The 27,381-nt window shown below is 35.9% G+C and overlaps 5 protein-coding genes across 7 annotated transcripts; 1 reads left to right on the forward strand and 4 right to left on the reverse strand.

The window, feature by feature from the left end:
* Window positions 1-1,509: 1,509 nt before the first annotated feature.
* Window positions 1,510-5,199, reverse strand: LOC113645091 (CMRF35-like molecule 1). The gene is made up of 10 exons (XM_027150381.2): window positions 5,039-5,199; window positions 4,550-4,867; window positions 4,148-4,450; window positions 3,651-3,705; window positions 3,035-3,132; window positions 2,431-2,486; window positions 2,130-2,204; window positions 1,918-1,962; window positions 1,721-1,765; window positions 1,510-1,604 (listed from the first exon to the last, which is right to left on the reverse strand). Exons 1-10 carry the CDS (start codon window positions 5,073-5,075, stop codon window positions 1,548-1,550), a joined length of 1,089 nt encoding a protein of 362 aa, XP_027006182.2. The 5' UTR covers window positions 5,076-5,199; the 3' UTR covers window positions 1,510-1,547.
* A 1,997-nt stretch (window positions 5,200-7,196) lies between these two features.
* Window positions 7,197-14,000, reverse strand: LOC113645092 (polymeric immunoglobulin receptor-like). The gene is made up of 9 exons (XM_047806756.1): window positions 13,848-14,000; window positions 13,415-13,732; window positions 13,007-13,315; window positions 12,636-12,669; window positions 12,431-12,504; window positions 9,935-10,252; window positions 9,533-9,835; window positions 8,929-8,962; window positions 7,197-7,515 (listed from the first exon to the last, which is right to left on the reverse strand). The coding sequence occupies exons 1-9, from the start codon at window positions 13,882-13,884 to the stop codon at window positions 7,488-7,490; spliced, it is 1,455 nt and encodes a 484-aa protein (XP_047662712.1). The 5' UTR covers window positions 13,885-14,000; the 3' UTR covers window positions 7,197-7,487.
* Window positions 14,001-14,546: 546 nt separating this feature from the next.
* On the reverse strand, window positions 14,547-18,858 carry pigr (polymeric immunoglobulin receptor). 2 transcript variants are annotated; one of them, XM_027150454.2, is made up of 6 exons: window positions 18,703-18,858; window positions 17,130-17,474; window positions 16,848-16,929; window positions 16,427-16,650; window positions 15,817-15,871; window positions 14,547-14,866 (listed from the first exon to the last, which is right to left on the reverse strand). In XM_027150454.2, the coding sequence occupies exons 1-6, from the start codon at window positions 18,746-18,748 to the stop codon at window positions 14,752-14,754; spliced, it is 867 nt and encodes a 288-aa protein (XP_027006255.2). In that variant the 5' UTR covers window positions 18,749-18,858; the 3' UTR covers window positions 14,547-14,751. The 2 variants fall into 2 exon arrangements, with proteins under 2 accessions (XP_027006255.2, XP_047662055.1); XM_047806099.1 differs by having other exon boundaries at window positions 16,389-16,650.
* Window positions 18,859-19,913: 1,055 nt separating this feature from the next.
* LOC113645223 (dolichyl-diphosphooligosaccharide--protein glycosyltransferase subunit dad1-like) lies at window positions 19,914-21,900 on the reverse strand. Of its 2 annotated transcripts, none has more exons than XM_027150722.2 (3): window positions 21,564-21,894; window positions 21,208-21,378; window positions 19,914-20,114 (listed from the first exon to the last, which is right to left on the reverse strand). In XM_027150722.2, exons 1-2 carry the CDS (start codon window positions 21,772-21,774, stop codon window positions 21,248-21,250), a joined length of 342 nt encoding a protein of 113 aa, XP_027006523.1. In that variant the 5' UTR covers window positions 21,775-21,894; the 3' UTR covers window positions 19,914-20,114; window positions 21,208-21,247. The 2 variants fall into 2 exon arrangements, with proteins under 2 accessions (XP_027006523.1, XP_047662064.1); XM_047806108.1 differs by lacking the exon at window positions 19,914-20,114 and adding an exon at window positions 20,139-21,066 and having other exon boundaries at window positions 21,564-21,900.
* A 123-nt stretch (window positions 21,901-22,023) lies between these two features.
* On the forward strand, window positions 22,024-27,061 carry abhd4 (abhydrolase domain containing 4, N-acyl phospholipase B). The gene is made up of 9 exons (XM_027150720.2): window positions 22,024-22,038; window positions 22,130-22,379; window positions 23,188-23,276; window positions 23,397-23,501; window positions 23,688-23,976; window positions 24,146-24,330; window positions 24,419-24,530; window positions 25,903-26,089; window positions 26,205-27,061. Exons 2-9 carry the CDS (start codon window positions 22,357-22,359, stop codon window positions 26,292-26,294), a joined length of 1,080 nt encoding a protein of 359 aa, XP_027006521.1. The 5' UTR covers window positions 22,024-22,038; window positions 22,130-22,356; the 3' UTR covers window positions 26,295-27,061.
* Window positions 27,062-27,381: the final 320 nt, after the last annotated feature.

A 27,381-nucleotide genomic window follows, 5' to 3' on the forward strand; every position in this document is an offset into this window, starting at 1 on the left:
GTCTAAGCTAAGGTTTAGCACAGTGTCTGAGTTATCAACAAGCTTACATTTTCAATGTCATTTTGCTTTTTTTAATATCTTATTATAGAAATTTATGTTAAAAAAATTGTAAACTTTCAGCACTTACATGAAATAAGTGTATGTTGTATTGATAATTATACCTGAACCCCAACCTCAAAATGTGCCCTAAAAACAGAGAGTGCGACTTTAATATTGTGACTGACTAAATAAAATGGCAGCAATTTTTCCAATAACAACACCTGGCCCATGGTGACGCATACTGGATAGTTTATTTACACACTTTTTTTGCATTATATTTTGTCTGGGTGAATTAAATGTTGTGTTATTTAGTCTATGATTTGTTTATGTCTGTACTGTAAGTATCACTATTCAGCTGAACAAAACAGATGGTGGTGCTTGGCTTTACAAAGCCAGATTAGACAAAAGCAAATTCAAATATTAATGTCACAAGATCACAGCCCCAGCATTGCATGAGACAGTGGGTCAATTTCCAACATAAAATGTCCTTAAAAGATGAATCGATTGATCCATCTGCAGAAATTCATTAATAATTCTATGTATGGCACTACAACAGAGTTTCTCTTTAGACCTCTTTAGAAAGGTATAACCGTTAACTATCATATATACATATGATAAAAAATGGAAAATTCTAAAGGACTATTATTTTAACTATTATGGAAAACGATAGTTTTGGGAAAAAAATAAAGGGGTATAATTGAGCGGAAGATGAGGCAGCCAAAATCTCTTGGGCTTTAGTCAAACCTAAATAAATAAAGAGGACAAATATGTTAATGAAAATCTTGTCATATAGTGTCATTCATACATACATACATACATATACTGTATATATATATATATTGTTTTCTTCTGCACACACACACAAAAAAAAGAAAGAGGTCCATAGGCATCGTGGTGAACCAAAGTCTTCAGGTTCCGGAGATTTACATGAGTTCTGATGAGTAGCTGTGTAGAGTTCCTGAGTTCTGTGTTGGTTTGCTCTGGGTTCTCCTCCACAAAGGAACTTGCTTCTCTAACACCTTGGTGTTAAACAGTGTGTGAACAGATGGACTGTTGTATCATCCAGTGCATCATGTCCAGAACTGTCTTTGGACCTGCACTGACCTTTTTAAACTGATTATTATAGATGTTTGTAGTTGTCACAACCGGAAGAGGAAGGAGACAGACCCGTATGCAGGATAGCTTCAAAGGAAAGGGGTTTAATAAATAATAAAGACAAAGACATAAGACGATAACAAAAGCAATACAAATGAAGACACTTAACAAAGACTAGACATGACGAGGGGTAAACGTAACTAATGATTCCACGCTGCACTCGGCAACGCGGCCCACTTAAATATAAAAAGACACGATGACACAATAAGGATCAGGTGTGAAGACAGGGAGGGGCAGACGAAGGCGGGGCAGACACGTGACGAAGAAGATAAACAAAAACAGCACGTGGCCAAAAGTCCGGGTTGAGTCCTGACAGTAGTCCATCATCAGTGCGTTTTGCAGTTTCTCACCTCTTACTCATGAATTACGGTGCTGTAAATTACCTTATCAGCTCTAATGCTTCGATAATTCTGTGAAATAAGGAAAATATAGCACAGGGAAAATAATCTTCAATTAGAAAAGCTATCACTAAATAAAATCCATCATCTGGTGTGAAACCAGCTTGTAAATAAGACATTTCCCGTACCACATTTCCGTAGGTCACATCATCATCTTTAACCGTTGAAGTATCCTGGAAATGGATGTTTTAATCATTAGAGATAATGCATACAGTATACTTTAGTAATAAACACTATAATTAGGTAAACTCTATGGAAACTAGCATTATGTTATGTAAAAATAAGATTTTTCAAATTTTAATTTTAAACTTATATTTTTCCATACCACATTGTCGTAGGTCACTTCATCCTCTTTGACTATGAGAGTATGCTGAAAAAATGTGTTAGTAAATAATTAATAAATAATAATAATTAATAATAACTTCTGATTACTTCTAATATTCATTATGTTGCTCTTATTACAGATAACAAAATATGACTCTCTAACTGAGCTACAAGCTACTCTAGGTAACAGCTGTCCTTTACATGCTTACTTACAGTTTTTTGCTTTTTGGTTGCATTGAACACAGAGGAATAGGTCACATCTCCTTCACGGTCCAGTACTAATGGTGGCTGCGGAGATGAGTATTTATTTTATGGTTATTCTGTGATCCATGAATAGTACACAGGCACATAGTATAGTGTGACATTAAACATGCAATTTTACATAAAACATCAAGTATATGGATTGTGAAGTGAAGTGTAAAGGCAGTGCCCCATATGTGTGAACACCAAGAGCAGCACTATAAGTAAAAGCAGATTTCTGATGATTCTAGCATGGATCTGATACAATACTAACTGTGTGAGCAGCAGAGTCATTGCTCTTCATTCTGGTCCTCGTTTGAATTTCTTTCTCTGGAAGTGTAAAACAGGTTATACATTTCTGTTATGTAAGAAAAACACTTGAGTGAACAATTTGAAAATTCATCTCCTGAGTAGTTGGATTCGGGGTTTCAGGAGCATCGCAGCATGACAGTTTTTTTTCGGCAGTAGAACCGTTTATAGTAACAGGTATCTCTTACGAATTGCATGGCAGATAAAACCTGATAATAAGATGATAATAAGATGATTATAATAATAAACAGACTTAGCAACCAGTCACTGATGCTGTCATGTCAAAATTTTGTTGTTGTTGGAGTTCACACCATTGTGTTTTATTCTTAGCTTAACTGTGTACTTTCTGTTAGCTCTGTCCTGGTCATGTCCCTCAATCATTGTTCACACGTTCTGTCATTTTTTTTCAACATAAATGGACTTCAGCACCTAATTATACAAGTACAAATCTACTGTAGTCTGATTTGATCTATCGGTGCAAAATGAATGTGTTGTTCAATATGATTGTGTATTGCAGTCAACCTCAAAAACATTACTGAATGTCTTCAAAAATAGAATCGAACCCTTACTGCACATCTTTCTCATCATGTAGGTTACAGCGATGACAAGAATGAGCAGCAGCCCCAGTCCTAGAGCCACCATGAGCCAGAGACGCAGTGTTTGATACCTGTAATGCAGATACATGCTTGTCGGAGAATAAAAATAAGGTTCATGATCATTTCACATTGTATATTAAAAATATGTCTGACTTCATCTTGAGCTAATCATGTTTTTTTTTCATTTATATTTGCAGAAGTTCTTTTTACTAGATAGTGCAGATGAAATGTATACATCTGTACTAAAGGCTGTATGTAATAGAAATTTCTGTTTAGTGACGTGACATACGGCTAAGTACGGTGACCCATACTCAGAATTCGTTCTCTGCATTTGACCCATCCAAAGTGCACACACAGCAGTGAATACACACACACACCGTGAACACACACCCGGAGCAGTGGGCAGCCATTTATGCTGCGGCACCCGGGGAGCAGTTGGGGGGGTTTGGAGCCTTGCTCAAGAGCACCTCAGTTGTGGCCGGCCCGAGACTCGAACACAAAACCCTCAGGTTACAAGTCAGACTCTCTAACCATTAGGCCACGACTTAAACTGAAACTGAAATACAAATATTAAGCTGTCAGAACTTACGTGGAATTCTGTTGATTGTTATCTGAATCTGTATTATTGGTCACTGTTGGAGAAACTGAAATGACAGAAAAAAAATTTCTATGTAAATAGGTGCACATACAAAATGATCAATTAAAAGAGTGGTAGAATGTTGTAGTCGATAGCATTTCTTTTTTAAAGGCCCATGTTGAGGCGCATTTATTACAATTAAATTACTTAAATAAACTTGTGTTAATTAAGTCTTTGAAAGTTTGGAATTCCTTTACCATTTGGTATTTGGAATCTTTAATGTCAGTGCTTTCTCTGACATGTTTCATTGCATTTTATGGCAGCATGAGAATCAAGTATAATATGATTGGCCAATGCTTATTCCCTTAAAAAGTTGACCTATTTAAAAAAAAAACATACAAATCAATCGACCAATAGATTAATATACAATTTGCTAAGGACTATAAACATTATAGTAATTGTCTGCTAATTTGAAAGAGAATTCATGAAATATAATAAGGTTTGTGTACCTGTTAAGTTATTAACTGCAATGTGAACAGGAACCTGCAGATCTCCTGCCCTGCACCAGTAAAATCCAGCATCACTCTTCTTCAGTCCACTCATCCTCACACTGAAGGATCTTCTCCCATCATCACTGATGTACACTGCTGAATTCTGGGATGTTTCAGTCCTCATTGTGTAGCATTGTCCATCTTTGAATCTGCACCACTGCTTCTGTGTATTCTGATACGCAGCACTGTAGAGACACTGGACTGTGACGCTGCCTCCTTTCACACCTCTCACTCTGGTCTCATTCACTGACAGATCTGGATCTAAGCACAAATATCTAGAACGTTATGTATGATTTAAATTTAACAACACAAAAATAAACATTTCATATATAGAGTAATGCTTTAATTGCATCCTAATACCTGATTTCACTGTGATTTGAAGAGCTTCACTGACATCTGAACCTCTGTCTATCTCTACACCACACCAGTACCATCGAGTGTCTTTTGTCTGGAGATGATCCAGAGTCACAGTAAAGAAACTCTCAGCTGGGTTATCAGTCACTGTCACTTTCCCCTTTGTATTATTGGCATAAGCCTGAATTGAGCAGGATTGGAATGATAAAGAACCAGAACACCAGTATTTCTTATGGTGTATATATGCCCTATCATAACCACACGGGATGGTGACCGTTGATTCAGTTTGAAGACTGAACTTCATTGATGACTGTCTGCCAACATCTGCACAGGGAACAGAAAAAAAACAACCACTCAATTCTGAGAAAATATCTTCTTATTTCTAGTCACATAAAAAATACAGATAGTTAATACTTTCATTCAATTCTGAGTCAAATGGTTGACTCTGTATGTGAATTTTTAAATGTGATGATGAATCCATATAAATCTACTTACATGAAATCAAAAGTATGAAAACAAAAAGCCAGCACATGGCGCATTGGTTCCTGAAGATGGAATAAAAATGCTATTTACTCTGCGTAGTTGATTTTGTATCTGTACAATCTCAAGCAGTTCCTGTTTAGGTTTCCCAACATACAACCACAGTAGGGTGTGTGTGTGTGTGTGTGTGTGTGTGTGTGTGTGTGTGTGTGTGTGTGTGTGTGTGTGTGTGTGTGTGTGTGTGTGTGTGTGTGTGTGTGTGTGTGTGTGTGTGTGTGTGTGTGTGTGTTCTGAGAGTTTTTTAAAACCAAAATACCCAGAGGAAACCTTCAAAGACATAATGAGATAACATTTTTTGTGTGACACAACAATAAAGTTTAGTTTACTAAGAAACTAATTTTAATGCGGAAGTTAAAATTAAGATAGTATCTTAAGAGGTCACATGATACAGTAGTGCAGCAGATAAAACACACTAGCCAGTAAATTTTGTGCAAACAGAATCAGAATCAAATACCTCACTAGAAACAAATGAAAAGAATGAATAATGTTAAAGTTTTAGCTGCTGTCACCTCCTACACCTTCAGAAACTCGTTTTCTGAAATTTCCTGTTTCTCAACAAACATTACACAGAACTTGACTGATTGTAACTTCTCTTTTAATTGCTGGATTAAACTGTACTTCATCCGATTCACATATCTGATTTTGTTTTACTCTGGATGCCCTTCCTGACACAACCTTCCCATTTTATCCACGTTTGAAACCAGCATTAACAGTTAACCTCTCACTCAGAAGCTGTGTTGGTTCCCTGCCTGTGGCCACGATGAGCCACGAGAGGATCCTGTCACTGGACCATAAGGAATCTTAATATGCAGTTAAATAACACCTAGGTACATTTAAATTACAAATATTTGGTTAGTTTATATTGGTTCATTAAATCTCTGGCAAACTTAGCACTTTGTTTAAACTTAATTTAGTAAATTTGGGGATTCTGATGACTAGTGGACTATTTCACAGATATAAGCTGAGATATAAGCAACATGAAGATTTTCTTTTAAACTGCTACTAGTGAAAACATGTAAGTAATGACTTTCTATGATAGCTGTACTCATCATCGAAGCATGTGAATCAAAGAGTACTTTGGGTTAATGCATAGTGTTATAACATCACTCAATGCGTCTTGCTCTGAAACTGGATTGTTTTTAAAAATTGCAAGCTCCTCAGAATATTGCAGTGTTTGTTTAATTTTGTGCTAATTTCTAAATCCTGTTTGCCATTTAGCTCCATAAAGCAGTGGTCAAAATGAGAACTGGATCAAGTGCTCCTGCATCAGATGCTAATTAAGACAGGCATCACCATGTTCACTGTATGAACATAATTCGATGTTGCTAGTTTGATGATTTTACAGCAAATTGGGCTAGTTTGAATTACTCTGCAGACACAAATATGTTTTATGTATTATAGATAATGTCTCTATATCAGAATACATGTGCACCATCGTGACCTTGTTTTCCACTCAACGACTGAAATCAATGGAAAAAGAAGGAAAATGTCTCTACTTTTTTCCAATGACCTTTTTTTTTTACCTTGATTCAGGACTTTGATGTGTTTTTTGAAATAAAGAGGTTTGATAAAATTAGGCTTGCTGAAATCTGGCAATCCTGGTTAATGATATTACCTTACACATATGTACATCTAAATGCATGTCATCTTGGTTTGACTTGAAAACCACCCAAAACAAGCTGCTATACTGTATACTGTATGACTTCATGACTCTAAAACACACTAAATAGCAGCCTACAGCATGCGTCAAGTCTGATGGCTGCTCATCATAATTTGGATTGAGGCTATTTCTATATCAACAATTACATTTACAGCATTTGGCAGACGTACAATATCAAGAGCGACGTACAAAAGCGCTAAGTCTCTATCACTGAATGCAGGAACTCTGGTGCACTAGGCTACAGACTTAAAATACCATGAGCATATATCACTGTTCAAAGTTTAAGAAATAGTTTATGGTTATAAGGAAATCGTTTAATTCAACAGTGACACCATGTCTTGCTGTATTTATAACTCTAAAAATGGAAAGATTTTAATAAAAGTGGTTTAATTTATTGAGGCTTGATACCCAGTCACATAGCATCTCATAAACAAACCCAGAGACACAGAAACATGTTGAAGAATAACATCAAGTTTATTATAATCAATATATTATAATTCAGTATAATCTGCCAATTCTGTAAATATTTATCTACAAATGATGACCTGTGATTATATTAGTACAGTAGTATAAACAGTAACTTATAAAATAAAATACACAAGTTACTATAAGTATATTTACTGTATATGGTCCATTGCAGATGAAGCCTATGTAGCTCATAATATCTCATATCAGTTACGAAAACAAAGGAAATGTTCCAGTTTAATAACTTCTCCATGCCAGCAAGGTTCACATCCTTCACTTTTATGCAACGCAGAACATCTCTGGATATCTGAAACATAGAACACCCCAGTGTGAGTAAGATCACATGGTGAGGTTTAAATATTATGTGTTTCCCTGTCAGGAAGGGATTTATCATCCTAAAAAATAATCCTAAAAACACTTGAGGAGCCGAAGAAGGTTGAATGTTTAATGCGTTGAAGTCTAAGGAAAAGGAGACAGGATGAAGTTAGAGATGAGTCTAGATTTTAATGATCCATGACTTTCTAAACTTTAAGTTTTAGCCTTTATTTCACCAGAAAAAGCACAATGTCTCTTTTGCAAGACTGTCTTGTGTAAGATAGGCATCAGCACAGTTTTAAAAAAAATAGCAGCCTTACTTAAAAAAAACATACACACAAAACATCATACTTATTAAATCAAATTATAGGACAATACAGTGTATAATTCAGGAAATGTGCAGTGTTTTTATGGGGAAACACATCTGTATTCAGAAATGGGTTATAAAATCCTTCTAAACCAGTGTTGTATAAAGTACTAGAAAGCAATACTTGAGTAAAAGTACAGGTATCGTACTAAAAAAAGGCTTTGGTAGAAGTGAAGGTTGCCTTTTAGAATAATACTCAAGTAAAAGTATCTGATATTTACTGTACTTAAGTATCAAAAGTAATTTTCTGATATTTAATGTACTTAAGTATTTGAAGTAAAAGTAAAAAGTAAAGTTTCAGTGATTAGTGATTCAGACAAAGACCAAATCAATAAATGTTATTTTTATTTAGTATTGAATGGATTGTTTGCATTAAAATTTTGTTTGTGCTACAACTCTGGTAATAAGAATAGTGATATTTCACTGATTTTGGTTGCCGTCTTTGGGGTTTTCTGCCGATTAACGTTATAGATAAACGCCTCCAGCTGGAGGGTTCATGGGAGTTTGCCCAACCAGTCCACATGTGCTTTGTGGATCTGGAGAAGGCATTGGTTCGCATTGCCCCGGTGCATGTTGGACTCCGGCAGGGCTGCCCTTTGTCACCGGTCCTGTTCATTACTTATATGGACAGGGTTTCTAGGCGCAGTCAGGGGCCGGAGGGAGTTCGGTTTGGGGACCACAGGATTTCGTCTCTGCTTTTTGCAGATGATGTTCTTCCTCAAATCAGGACCTCCAGCATGCACTGGGATGGTTTGCAGCCGAGTGTGAATTAATTGCATTAATTTAAATGCAATTAAAAATTGTCTATGCTCAAATTCAAATCACAAATAACTGAGACATGCCTCTGATATACTGAAACCCCATCTCATCTGTGTATCTCGTATATGGCTATCCTTACCTGCATCAACACAACTATTACACAATTTAGCAGACATTATTGAAAAATGTTAAGATTGCCTAATGTCCGCTACCATAAAGTGCTGGACTTTACAATTCTCTCTTTCCTTTAGCACTGTGTGATAATACATTTATACTCACATGTGTTCTTTGGAAACTGAAGAATCTGTTGTTGCTGAAAAGAAAGAAAGAAAGAATTCTAATTAGAAGTCTTTATAACAGTAACACAGACAAACACCTCCATTTATCCATAGTGTCAATTTAACTGTCTAATTATTATACTAATCGTATAATCAAATCACTTTGAGGATTCACTAAGTAAGACTCATGCAACTCTTTGTGTTTGAGTCTATCAGTTATATGGAAGGTTAAAGTTGATCATTTCATCCTCTTACACTGGCTTGAACTATGACTTGATTTGCCATGCTATTAAAGCATGACTGGTAAAAAGAAGACATGAACTTTTTAATGTACAGAAACCCAAATGCAGTTTGAACCCATCAGACATTGCATGATGATAATACCTGGAACATCAACACTGACACTGATGTATAATATGATTGGCCAATGCTCATTGCCTTAAAAAGTTTCATGTTGACCTATTTAAAAAAAACATACCAATTTATCGACCCATAGATTAATATACACATTGATAAGGATTATAAACATTATAGTAATTGTCTGTTAATTTAAAAGAGAATTACACTAATCATATAATTCATGAAATATAATAAGGTTTGTGTACCTGTTAAGTTATTAACTGCAATGTGAACAGGAACCTGCAGATCTCCTGCCCTGCACCAGTACCATCCAACATCACTCTTCTTCAGTCCACTCATCCTCACACTGAAGGATCTTCTCCCATCATCACTGGTGTACACTGCTGAATTCTGGGATGTTTCAGTCCTCATTGTGTAGCATTGTCCATCTTTGAATCTGCACCACTGCTTCTGTGTATTCTGATACGCAGCACTGTAGAGACACTGGACTGTGACGCTGCCTCCTTTCACACCTCTCACTCTGGTCTCATTCACTGACAGATCAGGATCTAAACACAAATTTCTAGAACGTTATGTATGATTTAAATTTAACAACACAAAAATAAACATTTCATATATAGAGTAATGCTTTAATTGCATCCTAATACCTGATATCACTGTGATTTGAAGAGCTTCACTGACATCTGAACCTCCGTCTATCTCTACACCACACCAGTACCATCCAGTGTCTTTTGTCTGGAGATGATCCAGAGTCACAGTAAAGAAACTCTCAGCTGGGTTATCAGTCACTGTCACTTTCCCATTTGTATTATTGGCATAAGCCTGAATTGAGCAGGATTGGAATGAAAAAGAATTAGAACACCAGTATTTCTTATGGTGTATATATGCCCTATCATAACCACACGGGATGGTGACCGTTGATTCAGTTTGAAGACTGAACTTCATCGATGACTGTCTGCCAACATCTGCACAGCGAACAGAAAAAAAACAACCACTCAATTCTGAGAAAATATCTTCTTATTTCTAGTCACATAAAAAATACAGATAGTTAATACTTTAATTCAATTCAAATGGTTGACTCTGTATGTGAATTTTTAAATGTGATGATGAATCCATATAAATCTACTTACATGAAATGAAAAGAATGAAAACAATAAGCCAGCACATGGCGCATTGGTTCCTGAAGATGGAATAAAAATGCTATTTACTCTGCATAGTTCTGTATTTGTAGAATCTCAAGCAGTTCCTGTTTAGGTTTCTCAACATACAACCACAGTAGTGTGTGTGTGTGTGTGTGTGTGTGTGTGTGTGTGTGTGTGTGTGTGTGTGTGTGTGTGTGTGTGTGTGTGTGTGTGTGTGTGTGTGTGTGTGTGTGTGTGTGTGTGTGTGTGTGTGTGTGTATGTGTGTGTGTGTTCTGAGAGTTTTTTAATACCAAAATACCTTCATAGACATAATATGAGATAACATGAGAAGCTCCACTGACCCTGGAGCTGTAACATGTCATTAATACCCTCTTTACCCTCTTTTGTGTGACAAAACAATAAAGTTTAATTTACTAAGAAACTAATTTAATGCAGAAGTTAAAATTAAGATAGTATCTTAAGAGGCCACATGATACAGTACATCAGAGAATTTAAAACACACTAGCCAGTAATTTTTGTGCAAACAGAATCAGAATCAAATACCTCACAGAGAAACGAATAGATTTGGGAATTTTGATGACTAGTGGACTATTTCACAGATATAAGCTGAGATACTGTATAAGCAACACGAAGATTTTCTGCCACTAGTGAGAACATGTAAGTAATGACTTTCTATGATAGCTGTACTCATCATCGATGCATGTATATCAAAGAGGACTTTGGGTGAAAGCATCATGTTATAACCTTACACATATATATGTCTAAATACATGTCATCTTGGTTTGACTTGGAAACCACCTACAGTAAAACAAGCTGCTATTCTGTATATTCTGTATACTGTATGACTTTATGACTCTATAACGCACGAAATAGCTACCAACAGCATGCGTCAAGTCTGACGGCTGCTCATCATAATTTGGATTGAGGCTATTTCTATATCAACGTTAAATTTTACAGCATTTGGCAGACGCCCTTATCAGTAGCGATGTACAAAAGCGCTTAAGGTTCTATCATTGAATGCATGAACTCTGGTGCACTAGGCTACAGACTTACAGACTGTTTTGTTTTTTTAAATATACACATGCAACAAACAAGGGAACAAACTGTTAGTTGAAGTGTTTCATGATTAGGTAGGTCTTCAACCGTCTTTTTAAAAAAGTGACTCAGCAGTCCCATTAAGGTCATCCTGTTGCATAATGTTCATGGTCATGAGCTGCTGCTGTTAACAGGTTCTTGTTATTGCTTACGTGTTTAATTACAGCTTGTAATTGTTAAGGAATAACATGGATTTTTGCTGTAATTTACTCAACATTATGAAATAAAATTCAAATAATGAGAATTTTAAGCCTTCTTTGTTGTGTATATGGTCCCCTGTGTTTCTGGTAAAATAATTTGTACCATTATTATCTTCTATAATGTGCAGAAATAGTTTAAGGTTATAAGGAAATCGTTTAATAACAACAGTGGTACCGTGTCTCACTTTCGCTGTATTTATTACTGTAAAAATGGAAAGATTGTTAATAAAAGTGGTTTGATTTATTGAGGCTTGAAACCCAGTCACATCTCAGCATCTCATAAACAAACCTAGAGACACAGAAACATGTTGAAGCAAAACACCAAGTTTATTATAATCAATGTAATATAATTCAGTATAATCTGCCAATTCTGTAACTATTTATCTACAAATGTTGACCTGTGATTATATTAGTACAGTAGTACTGTATATACAGTAACTTAAAATACACAAGTTACTATAAGTATATTTACTTTATATGGTCCATTGCAGATGAAGCCTATGTAGCACATACTGTAATATCTCATATCAGTTATGAAAACAAAGGAAATGTTCCAGTTTAATAAATTCTCCATGCCAGCAAGGTTCACATCCTTCACTTTTATGCAATGCAGAACATCTCTGGATATCTGAAACATAGAACACTTGTTGTTAAATGCAATTAAAAATTGTCTATGCTCAAATTCAAATCACAAATAACTGAGACATGCCTCTGATATACTGAAACCCCATCTCATCTGCGTATCTCGTTTATTGTTATCCTCACCTGCATCAACACAACTATTACACAATTTAGCAGACATTATTGAAAAATGTTAAGATTGCCTAAAGTAATGTCCGCTACCATAAAGTGCTGGACTTTACAATTCTCTCTTTCCTTTAGCACTGTGTGATAATACATTTATACTCACGTGTATTGTTTGGAAACTGAAGAATCTGTTGTTGCTGAAAAGAAAGAAAGAATTCTAATTAGAAGTCTTTATAACAGTAACACAGACAAACACCTCCATTTGTCCATAGTGTCAAACTGTCTAATTATTATACTGATCCTATAATCAAACCACTGTGAGGATCCGCTAAGTAAGACTCATGCAACTCTTTGTGTTCGAGTCAATCAGTTATATAGAAGGTTAAAGTTGATCATTTCATCCTCTTACACTGGCTTGAACTATGACTTGATGCGCCATTCTATTAGAGCATGACTGGAAAAAACAAGACATGAACTTTTTAATATACAGAAACCCAACAGAGTTTGAACCCATCAGACATTGCATGATGATACCTGGAGCAACAACACTGACACTGATGTAAACAGGAACCTGCAGATCTCCTGCACTGCACCAGTACCATCCAGTATCACTCTTCTTCAGTCTGTTCATCTTCACACTGAAGGAATTTCTCCCATCATCACTGAGCTGCACTGCTGAATTCTGATCTGTTTTAGTCTCCATAAATATCCAGCACTGCCTGTCTTTGAAGCTGCACCACTGCTTCTGTGTATTTTGATACTCTGCACTGTAGAGACACTGGATTGTGACGCTGCCTCCTTCCTCACCTCTCACTCTGCTCTCCCTCACCGACAGATCAGGATCTGTGCACAAATAATGTATATAGTTACTTATATATGATTCATCTTTAACAACATCCCATAGCATTACTGCTACATTATTTCCAAATTGCAGTTTAATACCTGATTTCACTGTGATGTAAAGAGCTTCACTGACATCTGAACCTCTGACTATCTCTACACCACACCAGTACCATCCAGTGTCTTTTGTCTGGAGATGATCCAGAGTCACAGTAAAGAAACTCTCAGCTGGGTTATCAGTCACTGTCACTTTCCCCTTTGTATTATTGGCATAAGCCTGAATTGAGCAGGAACTGAATGATAAAGAACCAGAACACCAGTATTTCTTATGATGTATATATGCCCTATCATAACCACATGGGATGGTGACCGTTGCTCCAGTTTGAAGACTTAACTTCATGGGTTCCTGACTGCCAACATCTGCACAGCAAACAGAAAAAGGCGAATAAATTCTGAGAAAATATCCTATTTCTGCTTGTTACCTATTTTAAATGTTACCGATTTTAAATGTGAGTCCATAAAAATATATACTTACATGAAATGAAAAGAAGAACAATAAAAAGGTTGCGCATTGTAAATTTGCTCTGATGTTGAAAAATAGATCTTGCATACTACTCTGCGTACTTGGCTCTGTAAAATAACATGCACTTCCTGTGCACTCATTTATCTCCACTACTGTGTGTGTGTGTGTGTGTGTGTGTGTGTGTGTGTGTGTGTGTGTGTGTGTGTGTGTGTGTGTGTGTGTGTGTGTGTGTGTGGGTGTGTGTGGGTGTGTGTGTGTGTGTGTGTGTGTGTGTGTGTGTGTGTGTGGGTGTGTGTGTGTGTGTGTGTGTGTGTGTGTGTGTGTGTGTGTGTGTGTTATACTGAATTAATTTAGGTCCAACTGAAGATATAGCTAATTTGTGTCCTTTCTTGTCAACTGTAATACAGTGTAATATAAAAACAAGAGGTCTCTGTACACATGTACCTCTTAACATGAGAACAGAATTTTGAACTTTAATTCAGAACAATGACCTGGATTTCTCAACATCATCACATTTCAATGAATTTTCTTTCCCTAGATAGGTCCTTCATGTAACATTTTACTTTACAATTTACTACCTAATCTACAAATCAGCTTCAGGTTAACTAAAATTTGCCAAAGTTATAGTGCATGCAATATTGCCTAACATACAGGATTTTGACATGTTTGATAAGAAATTCACACCCGGGGAGAAAAGAAAAACTAAACATGGCTTTTTAATGATCATTTATTTATTACATGAATTATAGACACACATTTCATTGGAGGTTCAGAAATATTTATGAGGTCTGTTTTAATGTGACAAAGACTTTAGGATAGATGGCTTTATGGTATATTTCCTGTTATACAACAATGTATCACACCTTATGTGTGATACTTAAACTCCAAAAATCTCAACAAAAAGAAAGTTTAAAATTTAAAATTTAAAATTTAGCAATCTGTATCCTCTCATAATCCTCCTTGTTCCCAAGACTGCAGTCAGCAATAAGATCAGAGATCCACACACAATCAGAAGACACTGAACCATGTAACTGAAACAACACAACAGACGTAAACATCAATACAATACTTGCAGTCATTTCAGGAAAGTATTTCAAAGTCAGAGGATAAGCTGCTGTTTGCCTGGTGGTTACTTTTAAATATAAACACAGTTTGCTTTTGTTACATTGCTATATGCATTTTGTTTTAGCTCCTGTCTCCACCTCTGTATTGTGATTGTTTGGTCCCTTTACGTCTCCTTATTGCTTGTGCCTGTATTGAGTGTTCCTTTTGATTAGTCTGTATTTTTAAACCCCTGTACGCATTATTATGTCTACAAAGTGTCCTAATGGTCTGTTAGGTGATGATGGCAAAAGTGGCATCAAAAGTAGTTAGACAAGGAAACAATAAATTTTATATAACACAAAACAGCTGAGCAGAGTCAGGAGGAATGTGGAAGCAACCACAAAGAAAGAAGGACAACATGTGCAATAGGTGCAAATGGCACACCTTTGGTGGTCTGGGGGGAAATTGTATATCACGACTGTGAAGCTTATAAACATGGCCACCTGATGTTAACTATAACCTTGTCTAATGTTATCGTAATTGAACAGATATTTTACAAAATATTCTTCTTTAACCATGTCAAAAAGCGAGGCCGTATATTTCAAGTAGGAAAATTGGGAGGAGCTGAGAGGTTATTCATGTGAGTTAGGTTAAAGAGGACGGGACTTCCAGATATCTTTTAATATTAGAGTTCAAATCACTTCAATGTCTATTTTAAACAACATACTCTAGGTATGGCAGGTCTGTAAATGACATGTTGTATGATTTATGTTTTATTTGTTAGATTTTCCTGTTTAAAAATCCTAAAGAATATGTGAGGCATTATAAAATACACATCAACACTTAGACACAAGAATTAAACAGCAGAGTGATAGAAATAAAGCCATGATACGTTATGCTGTTTTTTGTTTTTTTTTCAGGTAGCTGCTCCACTCACCTGTTGGAGTTTTGAGCTTTAACAGAAGCCTCAGTCAGCTTGGGGCACTCCGCAGCTGCAGGGCAACATATGAAACACAAAACTATGCTGAAAAAGTCATTAACAACAATATTAAGATAAAGTTAATACATTTATTGTCCCTGAATTTACACTTATTATTAATATTATTATTATTATTATTAGTCTTAGTAGTAGTCGTAGTAGTAGTAGCAGTAGTTACCTTTTTTAAACCCTCTATTTGAGCTCATCACAATTTCCATTTCTATTTTGCCCTCCATCCATTTCTTTCTATTATTGATTTGTAATACTATTGTGTTTACCTGTTCTGTTCAACGGATTAGTTTCTATATTTATACTCAGGTGATTCAATGCCTTCTAAAGACTAAAGTTTACCAAGCATTTCTGAGATTTTTATGTCCTAGACAACAATCTCTGGATTTTTACAGTAGTGTATTACTCTACTTATAATTATAGTAGAATTTAAAATGAATGTTTGCTTTGTCAGATATGCAGCAATTTACTCCATTAATTAACTAATTAATATGATGTCTTTTTTATGTTTTTTTATTTACCATACACACGTGTGCGTGCGTGTAAGCCTGTTGCATACTTGTGCTTGATCTTGGAGTGACTAACACATGAACAGACACTTGGTGCTCGCCGGCTCCACACAAGTACCATCCTGCATCTCGCATTTCCAGGTCCTTCATCGTCACGGTAACTGTGTCCTTTTGGTCATCATTGATAAGCAAAGATTCACTGATGAACGTCCCGTTGTTTGTAACTGAGCAAGATCTTAAGTGGCCGCTCCTGCACCACTTCTTATCATTCTGTCTAATGAAAAAAGCAACGAGGGAAATCCTTAATTTTTTTTTATTATTATTTATTTAATTTTTTTTAACAAATTGCCTGTTCTGCAATTGGGATAGAGCAAAACTAGCTGGCTGAAGGACTGAAAAGCTGAGGTATAATTCAGTACGTCTGAAAAAACTATTGCGGTGACAATTGTGCAGATGTATTTACTGCCGTACCTGTGTTTCTTACTGTAGTGGCACTCCACAGTGACACTGTCACCCTCCTCAGCACTTACTTCACTGTTGACTACTGAAACACCTAAACACACACACACACACACACACACACACACACACACATATATATATATATCATTCATAAGACTCATGTTGGTCATAGTTAAGTTTAGCTTGTTAGTTCCTATCAGTACATGCCTAAGGTCATATTTAAGTAAGATGATTATTGCATGATTATTATAAACAGATGTAAAGCAGAATAAATCAGCTTCCCCCACTAACCCTGTATGACACTGATATAAACTGATGTGGCGCTGTCTGTGCTCCATATCCCTCCTCTTTCCACCCCGCACCAATACCAGCCTGAGTCCGTCTCCTTCAGCTCACGCATGGTGACTGTGAACATGAGCTGCGTGGGATCATCAGCGATTGTTATTCTTTCATTTGAGGATGGAGCATTGTCCTGCTTGTCTGTCCGGGCTAGACTGGAGCAGAAGTCATATACAGAGCCATGGCACCAGTACTTCACATTCATAGTGTACTCAGGCGTGTAGTAGCAGGGGACAGTGATTGATTTACCCTCGAATGCTGTCCATTCTTTATCTGTGTTCACAAAGCACCGGACACCTAGAGCCAAGGACAAAATTACAAGCAGAGGATAATTTTAATCCCTAAAGCTTATTATTCAATTATTTAAGTAGATTTATAAAAAAAATTACAGAAGAACAGAGAATTATATGAGTGTTAAAATTGCACTTTAACCAAATGAACAGTATCAAGCCTAATGTTTACTTAAAAAAAAAAAAATAATCACATTTAATAGCTTCAAGCTAAATGCCATTGCTAAATTAACCCAATTTTTTCTGTACTGTAGATTGAAAGTCTTAAAAAATAAAAATTTGAATACAAAAATCTGAACTGGTGAAGCCGTTCATAGCATTTGAGATCTTAACAAGGTTTTTGAAAGTCTGAAAGTTAGTTGAAAAAGCAAGAAGCATTTTCTGTTTTAAATTTACTTCAGCATGAGTACTAGTATTAAAATACAATAATGCGCAGGTCAAGTATAAATCTTCTAAAACTAGATTTCACATGATAAAACCTAAGAAAAGCATGTAGTTTCTGTAAACTGTTGTCCATTTAAAGGATTTTTAAAGTGGATGTTGAGATGAAGAGAAAGAAGTCTGCAGTTATGAGTTTGGTCATTGGTATGAACTATTGCTGCCAAATGGTCAATAAAACCTCCATTTTGTCTTGAACCCTATAAAAGACAAACAGTACCTGGCTGGTAAAAATGAACCTTGGATCAATGTTTTTTTTTTTAATCAAGTCAAATAAACAGCACATTGTGGCCATAAAAGAAATTGGAAATCTTATTGGTCTAACAGTTTTTCTGATACTGTTTTACTATTACTAGTACTATTTCTGAAATATTTTAAGAGCTTCGGTTTTAATGCCATTATCAATACCAACACTTCTCATTTATACTGAAACACATGAGAAAGAAGAAGTTAAAAAATCTTATCTTTCATTTTCTCTTAAAAATAATTTAACTGAATTCTCTCCTTTTAAAATCCCCTTCCTGAATATTGAAGTGTTTTCTGATGTCACTTTTTAAACAAAAAAAAAGTTCAGGGGTGTCATTAGAACTCATTATGATGATAATGCATTTTCTTTAATGTTAGAAATTAGAGATTTTATTGAGGTTCAGGTGAAAGTCTTGCCCTCTAACCCTACGTCCTCACTGATTCAGAGAGCGGGTTTCCCCTAAATAGTGAGAATAATACATGGTAAGAAACCTGGCTTCTTAAATTCTGCCAGAGATCTTCTCCTAGCTTAGAAAAACCTAAAGTCTCACCTGGAAGCTGAGGAAGGAGCGCAACGAGAAAAAGCAGACGAGTCATCTTGAAACTGAAGGACGTACTATGACTGAGTTGCTCCTTTCCCCTGAGCTGCTGTTTTGAGAACTTTCCCTTCCGTTCTGACTGAATCCCGTGCCAGATGTTTTAACCTCTTGTGTTCCAGGTCACAATGACTCTTCTATACACGTGGCCTATCTAACACATTATTCTGTATACACATCTATTATAATATAATATACAGACTATAACTATTTGGACAATGATATATATATATATTTTAAGTTATTGGGGTTTTAAATGTGAGGGAATTTAAATCCATATATGGTGGACATTGTAGGAATTGCAGCACTTTTTATACAAAATAAAATGACTGCATTTGGTATTTTAGCAAAGTTCTATGGACCCTTGTCTTTTATATACTCACTATTTCATGCACAAATAAGCTGAGAAAGTTGCATTTGAAATCAGTTGCTGTTAATTCTCAAATTAAAAAAAGATTTGAGCTGTCACTGCCATTGACAAAGGTCATCATAAAGGTTAAAACTGTGGGATACACACTAGTGAGCTCAGGAACACTAAAACACAGTAGTGGTTGATGAAACAAGAAGAAAAACCCTTCACTCCAGCATATCAGGAAAACAATTCAAGAGACAGTGTTTGTGTTATTGATGGAAGAAACAAAGCATTTCGAATCAATTGAACCAATTGCTTCACAAAATGATTCTCTGGTCACATGCTGATCAAAATATTCTAAACACAACGAGATCATACCCAAGCATAATGACACCTTTTACAAAATTTCAAATCTCTTCACAACGATGTAATGTTTTCAATATAGTGTGCAAATGATAATATGAAATATTAGTCTCGCAACATTGTTGATGTGTTATGTCAGACGTTGATCACATAGCACATCTCAAAATGACCCTAGTAGACAGAGGTTCATGGGTTCACACTGAGATCAACACACCAGCATTTTGAAAGATTTGTAAAAAGTTTCAAAGCTTCCCGAAGCAGTGTTTCGAAAGCGGCCATCACTAGTATCTGTGTCAAAGTCAACAATCAAATAAAGACTTCACTAGAGTAGGTCTAATCCACAGGGTTTATCACCAGACAAAACAGGACGGTAACAAAGGACGGTTCTGACCCATGAGAGCCAGCTCAACCCACAAAGCTACACTACAACAAATCACTTACAGATGAGTCAGAAGTTTTATAATTCCTTTATTGCTTATTTAGTCATTGTAACAAACCTGGCTACAAAAGATAGAAAACTTTACTCCTGAGATGGACAAGCACAAAACATTAAAAACAACGATATTAAAATTATGAAAGTGTGCATTTTCATGGCATGAGCTGTTGTTCATTGACAGTTGTTGGTCAGTAAATCATTCGTATATCTCCACACCTGGAACAGAGAAACAGCTACAAGTTAGCTGGATTACTAAAGATACTTATTTCTATTTAGATTAACCTTTTACTGTATATACACATACTAAAATATACTTATTTAAATTTTGAGATGTGCTAAAATGATTTAAATTTTCAGGTTTAAACAATTTTTAAAGCAATATGGAATAATACAATTAGGAGGAAAAAGGATAAAAGATTTATAAAAACATTGAAAAATATTCTTGTGTTAGACTTCTGTGAAGAGAGAGAAATCAGAACATCTTGACCTTGGCATTGTGAATTCACCAAAAACTCTAAAAATAGAGCGCTACAAAATAAATAACCTATACAACTATTTCCTTTTTTACTTTCTGTACCGGACAAGCCAATAAGTAGTTCTATAAAACAAGGACAATTAACAAATTAATAACAATTAACAAAACTATAAAGTCCTGTTAAACATATCATATAGGACACTTATTTTTCAATTCGAATGCTAAAATTATTTATTTAAAAATAGCAACATTTGGTTTTCATGTCACCCATGGTTCAATGTCTGATTCCACCAGTTTCAATTCATCTTGTCCCTCGATCTAGATAACCATCACCGCAGAAGTAAAAGTCCAGGTAGTGGAGCCGAATCTGATTTCAAATCTTCCTGTAAGCAAAACACTCTACAACATATTTCCAAAGCAAAACATATCGACTTGACTCCACCCAGTTAGAAGGAGCTGCATCAGATCAGACTCCACTGCCTGGACTTTTGCATACGCTCTGCCCAGGTAGGAGGAGCTGGATCAGATCTGAAGAACCAAGTCAGGTCCACCTCCAGCTCTCCAAAATCTTGATGTGACTCCAGCCGGGTAGGTTGAACCGGTTCAGCTAAGACTCGACTCCACCCTCTAGACTTTTTGTTCTTCGGTTAAGACTACACGCTTCAATCCGGTGTGATTGGTTTGAAGTTAAACCTGAAGAGTCAGATTCAAACCTGAATGACTCAGTCAGTCAATCCAGTGTATAGCTGCAATGTGCACCCATGTAACTGATGGTATAGTTCATTAAAAAGGCAACTTAGCATGACTGAGTACGGCTTTGATCACAGACAATACCTGGGGGAAAAGGTGCACCAGGTGAGAAGGTGGAATTCATTCAGCCAATATAATTGATCACCACGAGATGGAGGATGGTGTGTGCAAACAAGAAGTCAGCAAAAGCTCTTTCCGGTGACACAAACACGAAGTGTTCTTTATTCTGTGGATTGACCTGAATGCGCAGACACACTATGGAGGAAGGAAACATAAATAAACACGTGTTTAGATCGGATTAGATTAGCTTGGTCTAATTAGATAGTTATGAATTTTTTTATTTGTTTATTTTTTTAATAAAATATATTTTAACATGTCTATTAGATGTTATTTTGAAATGATTAAGCTACAAACCAGTACATAAACTGACACTGACTCACCTGCCAGAGTAAACGAACCGATACAGGAAATGAATCCTGACAGAAAGCTGTTAAACGGAAAGCTTCCCACCAACAAACAATACAGGAACTGAAAAGCTCCTGTCAGTAACATGTACAGCAAATAAGCATCTATTACTTTGATTTTATTCGGTGTTCCGGTTGCGTATTTTTCTACAAAATGCAACAAAACCGAAAACACCGAAACAGCCATTGTTAATTTACGTCTTCAGGTAAAAGCGTCAGGTAAATGACGGGCTGTGTTCCAAATCGCATCCTACACCCTGTCCTCGCGCACTACTTAGGGAGTGACGTAAAGGTTCACATCGCTGAATGTAGTGCACTAGCTGCCCAAACCGTTCAGGACTCACCTCAGCAATTCAGCCAATGACGTTTAAGCAAAGTGAATACGTAATTGTAAATGTGTTGCTATAAACGCGAACGATGCGGAAACGTTTGTCCGAATTATAGTTCCGGGGTATGTTGTTGAATTTCTGAAGAATTAAAAAAAAAACATAAATATTTTGTTTATCACACTGTAAAGCCATCTGTTTATTATTATTTTTTAGCTGTTTAATTAACGCGTTTAATTCTGCGTTGGATAAACAACAATGCAGGACTGCTGTTCGAAATGACAACTGGAGTCAGCTGACTGTTAAATGTCCAGGTTATGTAACAGTGAAGTTACTACTGTAACGTGGAAACCTTTCGCTCCTAGAAAGATACAGACTAAGTAACTTGTCTTTTATTGTTTTTGTTATGTTCGTCAGCAACAACTTGTCCTTTAAGAGCCAGAATGCAAGACGAGAATGAATTAGAGTAAGTGACTGACCTGTAGTTGTTGTTATTGTTGTTGTTATTGTTATTATTGTTGTTGTATTTAGCCTTGTTGAATCAATAGGCTACAAACATTTTTAAATGTGAACAGTATTGGCTATTCTTGTACAATTTGCAGTCTGTGGTCTTTACTGGCATCTTTAGTGCTGAGTAATGCTGACCTCAGACTTGCTGTTCTACAACACTTTAAGTCATGACCACAGACAAGACATTAAAATATATCACTGTATTAAAACAAGACAGTGCTGTAGACCAGAGATTTAACAGCGAACAGAAGAAAATCATGTTAAAAATACATTTCCTTTAACAAGGAGTTTTCATTTTAATTCATTGCTTTCTAAGTAACAAGCTGCACTTGTTTAACCAAGTTTAATGATCTACTATCATGTCTATCCATCCATCCATCCATCCATCCATCCATCCATCCATTTTCTACCGCTTATCCACGTCTATATAAATTAAATATTCTGGATATGTAATTGCACTACATGACCCGTTTAATGTAATATATAATTTCTTATCAAAGGAAAATAGTCATTTGTTACTTCTCTGTTGTTGGTTGAAATACTAAACAAAAATGCAAATTTTTATATCTAATATTTTATTCTTTTATCCCAACAACAAAGTCTAGTGTTTGGCTGTCATTGTATTTGATTGAAACTGACTAGACTAGTGATGTGTATAAGTAAAGCAAATGAAGGTGTGGAGTATGACTCAGCATGAGTGCATGCTTTTCTGACTTACTTATTCATTTCTTCTTCCACTCTTCTATTGTTCTTCCTTTCTGTAGGCCAAACTCTGGAAACTGGTCCTGGTGGCCATCTTGGCGGCCAACATCTATGTCCTTGCTGAAAAGTGCAGAGGCTAAAATTCTTGCCTGTATGTGCAAGTAAATATTATCATTTGTGACATCAGTGATTTTGTATTCTTTTAATATAATACGTGTATGTATATATAGATATATTTTTTTTTTACATCAGTCCATCTCTCTTTATTAAGGTATCAAGAATGATTTGTGGTCTCGATTTGTCACGCTGCCAAATCAAAACAGAATATGGACCTTGATAGTGAGCAACAAGTCAGCACGCAAACCTTCAGACCAAGGTACAGATCTCATATAGCATGCTTTAGATGTAATTCTCGTAGAAAGACAACAGACATCATCACCTTCCTGTTTATTCATCAGCATATGAATCAATCAATCATCACAAATGACTGAGATGCTTTAAACTGTCTTCGTATGTTTAATACTCCTTTGATATCACATTTCTTTTGTTCTTTTTTTATTAGCTTCTCAGATACCCATTGTAATGGTTCATGGCTTTGGAGGGGGTGTCGGCCTTTGGATCCGAAACCTGGACGCCCTAAGCCGCTCACGTTCAGTCTACGCCTTTGACCTGCTTGGTTTCGGGCGCAGCTCTCGTCCTGCCTTCCCCGATGATGCCACATTAGCTGAGGAGCAGTTTGTAAATTCCATAGAACAGTGGAGGCACAGCCTGGGGTTGGAGCGCATAATCCTATTGGGCCACAGCCTAGGAGGTTACCTAGCAACGTCATATTCCATCCAGTATCCTGAGAGGTACTAATATGACCATTGTATAATTTTTAAGAACAACACCAAGGCTTTGATTTTATCATAGATTTCTCATAGTCATTGTAGATTTACAATATTCATGACAGAATTAAAAAATAATAATAATAAACAATAAACCTTTTGAATCTTAAAGCTTGAATCTCTTGTTCCTTAGAGTCAGTCACCTCATTCTGGTGGATCCCTGGGGCTTCCCAGAGAAAACACAGCCTCTTCAAGAAGGCTCATCAGGTCAGGTTTCGGAGGTCAAAAGACCCGGACCGCCTCGCTGGGTGAAAGCAGTGGCATCTGTTTTGAGTTATTTTAACCCTCTGGCCATCGTCAGATTAGCCGGACCATGGGGTGAGACACAGACACAATTACATACGAACTGAACCTCTGAAACTGATTAGATGTTTTTCAGTTTTTGATGGTGACCTTTTCTGTTCAGGTCCAGGACTGGTGAACAGATTCCGGCCTGATTTCAGAAGGAAGTTTGAAGATCTTTTTGATGATAACACTATTACTGACTATCTCTATCATTGTAATGCACAAACACCCAGGTACTGACAAATCACTGTCACTTTTATCTTTTAATGTACACTATTTAAAAGCATCCATCATTTCCATTAGACTGAACTGAGTAACAACTCCGTCCAGGGTGTATCCTGCCTTGATGCCTGATGACGCCTGAGATAGGCACAGGCTCCCCGTGACCCAAGTAGTTCGGATAAGCGGTAGAAAATGAATGAATGAATGAATGAATGAATGAATGAATGAATGAATGAACTGAGTAACAGCTGGATGTACGACACTTGGATGTACGAGATTCGATCATGTTAAATAATCAGTTTTTGTACAACCAGTAACAGTTAAAAGTGTGTTTTCAAATCCCTAAGCTGAGAAGCAAACCCACAATGCTGTTGTTTTGTAACAGATACAATACCACTGTATTACTCTACCATATGTAGTTTAATCACATAAATTTAATACTATAGTTATAATTCCCCTCAGTGCCCACAACATCATAAGATTTCAGACTGTCTTAGATTTACATTAATACTAGATGAATTACTCACATTCACTCATTCAATCATCGAGTGCAGTAAATAAAAAAAAGTGATTTAATAAAATACAAATCTGGTAACTGTGAAAAAAATCAAAAAGCAAATAATGATGAAAATTTCAGTTATACATGAAGATTCGCAAGGGATAAATATATTTTTACACGATAGTATCCATACAGTTTAAACAAAATAGATTAAATCTAGTCAGATATTTAAAACCCTGGACCGTGTTGAATTCTCGATTGTGATTGGAATGTCTAATGATAGCTGATACATGCTAGACAAATCACGCGTTTTTGTTAGCGCTCGTTGTCATGTGTTGTTGTTTCTATAATAACAGCTCATTTGCAGTGACCTTTATTTCAGAAAACAGTTAATGCTTAACTACAAAGTTTTTGATGAGATATTTATTTATGTTTGTGCTTTTCTGAAAGAGGCTAGTGAAGAAATGGCTGTTTATAGCTACTATAACATAAGTAAGACCAGGACCGAACTTGTTGCTGGTGGAAAATTGCTGTTATATAAGAGGAATAAAACATTTAGAGACATGCTTTTGGAAGACATTAAACTTTAGGGCAACTCTGCTCCACATCAGGCTGCATCACAGCACACAGTCATGTTTATTTACTTATTCGTCAATCACGTAATGCTTCAGTTATCTGCCAGCTGCCATAATCAGGTAATAATCAGATTATTATCGTACATGTAAATACACTTACTCACTTAGTGACTGGTAATAACGTCTAACTGGTTAACTGTTGGTCTTACTGTTTTTAAACATAGTGTTCAGAGAGAATTTCAAAATTCTCAACACTCTGCCTTTGTGTATGTGTCTTCCTCTCATTATCTTTCTCTTGCACTTTCTCAGTGGTGAGGTGGGATTCAGAGCCATGTGCGGGTCACTTGGCTGGGCAAAGAAGCCAATGATACACAGAGTGAACCTGCTGCCATCTTCCATGCCGGTCACCATGGTGTATGGTGCTCTGTCCTGGGTGGACAGTTCCACCGGGAACCATGTCGCCCAGATCAGAGGCCAGAGTCCTACACAGGTGGTGGTGAGTCACACAAAACATTCACTTCAGTTACTAAACAGTTACCAATCCTACTACTATTTCTAGAGATGTAAAGGAATTACAGAGAGGTTGATGTTATTTATTTTTTTCCTCACAGTTGATTGACGACGCCTCTCATCATGTGTATGCAGATCAGCCTGATGAGTTCAACCAAGTAGTGGAGAACATCTGCAACACTGCTGTCTAAATGTTCCTGAACAGAATGAAGGACTCTATATAATGTTTTCCTACATACTACCTTTCAATTGTTTTTTTAAACATTTTCTTTTTTAGACAGCACAACATTTAGAGGTTTCAACAGACTTAATCATCTGTTAAAGGTTATGGGTGAATTAGTTGGTAAATTCATTATTTGCAAATTAATTGTTTGTCATTTTTATTAAACAAATTAGCATGTCCTTATTTTACAGCAATAAGTTTAATTTAATCCTTTAACAGCTTTTTATGTTATGATTACAAATCAGGATGCTGCCAAACATCTCTCGATTGTAACCTTACATAACTCAGCATAATACTTACAACATTCCTATTTTCACCTCAAGTCGTTGGTTTGACATTTGGAAAGTCTGGTAGCATAAACAGTGATACAAAAATGTAACCTAAAATTGTAGCTACATCATTTGTGATTTATTATATCAAATCAGCTCTAAATTTACATTATAACGCTTTACAGTGAAGACAATCCCAGGTGCTGATTTAATGCAGAAGTCTGATTACGGATTGTGATCATTGATTAACTTTGACAGTAAAATAGTTCCAGAAATTAATTTCTATTTATTATTCTGATTGTGCCATGTGTATATTCTTCTCAGTTGTACCATTATTAAAAGTCTACTAGATGTAATATTTATAAACCTTAGACATATATTTATTTTAGTCTGTTGTAACCATAATTGTAATATTGTATTGTGTTTTATAACCTGGAAATCGGAAAATAACACTCTGTATATTTTACCCTTTTTGTGTTGCTATTAATTGTAGTACCTTGATTCTCCACAAGATGGCAGCAAGTAGCTTGGATGTTAAAATGTTCCAATAGTATCTTGTCTGAATATTTTAATTAACTCGAAGATAAGAACTATTTTGTCCCTTTTATTTATCCGTATTTTGTATTTTATTAATTAGCATTGCATTATTTCATCACATTTTATTTCTTGTAGCTAAACAGCTTTTTAGAAGTAGGCACTTTCTTATTATTGATCATCTTATTATTTCTTATTATTGATTATTATAATGTTACAAGATGCCTCAGAGTAGTTCACTAGATCCACTAT

The sequence above is a fragment of the Tachysurus fulvidraco genome, chromosome 22, assembly GCF_022655615.1.
Source record: "Tachysurus fulvidraco isolate hzauxx_2018 chromosome 22, HZAU_PFXX_2.0, whole genome shotgun sequence".
NCBI lineage: Eukaryota > Metazoa > Chordata > Actinopteri > Siluriformes > Bagridae > Tachysurus > Tachysurus fulvidraco.

Coding starts and splice junctions, on each gene's coding strand:
- LOC113645091 (XM_027150381.2), bottom strand. CDS start 5,075: ATGTGCTGGCTTTTTGTTTTCATACTTTTGATTTCAT. Junction 4,868..5,038: donor TTTCATACTTTTGATTTCAT/GTAAGTAGATTT, acceptor TTCCCTGTGCAG/ATGTTGGCAGACAGTCATCA. Junction 2,487..3,034: donor CATGATGAGAAAGATGTGCA/GTAAGGGTTCGA, acceptor TTACACTTCCAG/AGAAAGAAATTCAAACGAGG.
- abhd4 (XM_027150720.2), top strand. CDS start 22,357: ATGCAAGACGAGAATGAATTAGA. Junction 23,977..24,145: donor TCCATCCAGTATCCTGAGAG/GTACTAATATGA, acceptor CTTGTTCCTTAG/AGTCAGTCACCTCATTCTGG. Junction 24,531..25,902: donor TGTAATGCACAAACACCCAG/GTACTGACAAAT, acceptor GCACTTTCTCAG/TGGTGAGGTGGGATTCAGAG.
- pigr (XM_027150454.2), bottom strand. CDS start 18,748: ATGACTCGTCTGCTTTTTCTCGTTGCGCTCCTTCCTCAGCTTCCAG. Junction 16,651..16,847: donor CACTACAGTAAGAAACACAG/GTACGGCAGTAA, acceptor TTTTTTCATTAG/ACAGAATGATAAGAAGTGGT. Junction 15,872..16,426: donor CACTCCAAGATCAAGCACAA/GTATGCAACAGG, acceptor GTTGCCCTGCAG/CTGCGGAGTGCCCCAAGCTG.
- LOC113645092 (XM_047806756.1), bottom strand. CDS start 13,884: ATGCGCAACCTTTTTATTGTTCTTCTTTTCATTTCAT. Junction 13,733..13,847: donor TGTTCTTCTTTTCATTTCAT/GTAAGTATATAT, acceptor TTTGCTGTGCAG/ATGTTGGCAGTCAGGAACCC. Junction 12,505..12,635: donor TCAGTTTCCAAACAATACAC/GTGAGTATAAAT, acceptor ATTGTGTAATAG/TTGTGTTGATGCAGGTGAGG.
- LOC113645223 (XM_027150722.2), bottom strand. CDS start 21,774: ATGGCTGTTTCGGTGTTTTCGGTTTTGTTGCATTTTGTAGAAAAATAC. Junction 21,379..21,563: donor CGGTTCGTTTACTCTGGCAG/GTGAGTCAGTGT, acceptor CTTCCTCCATAG/TGTGTCTGCGCATTCAGGTC.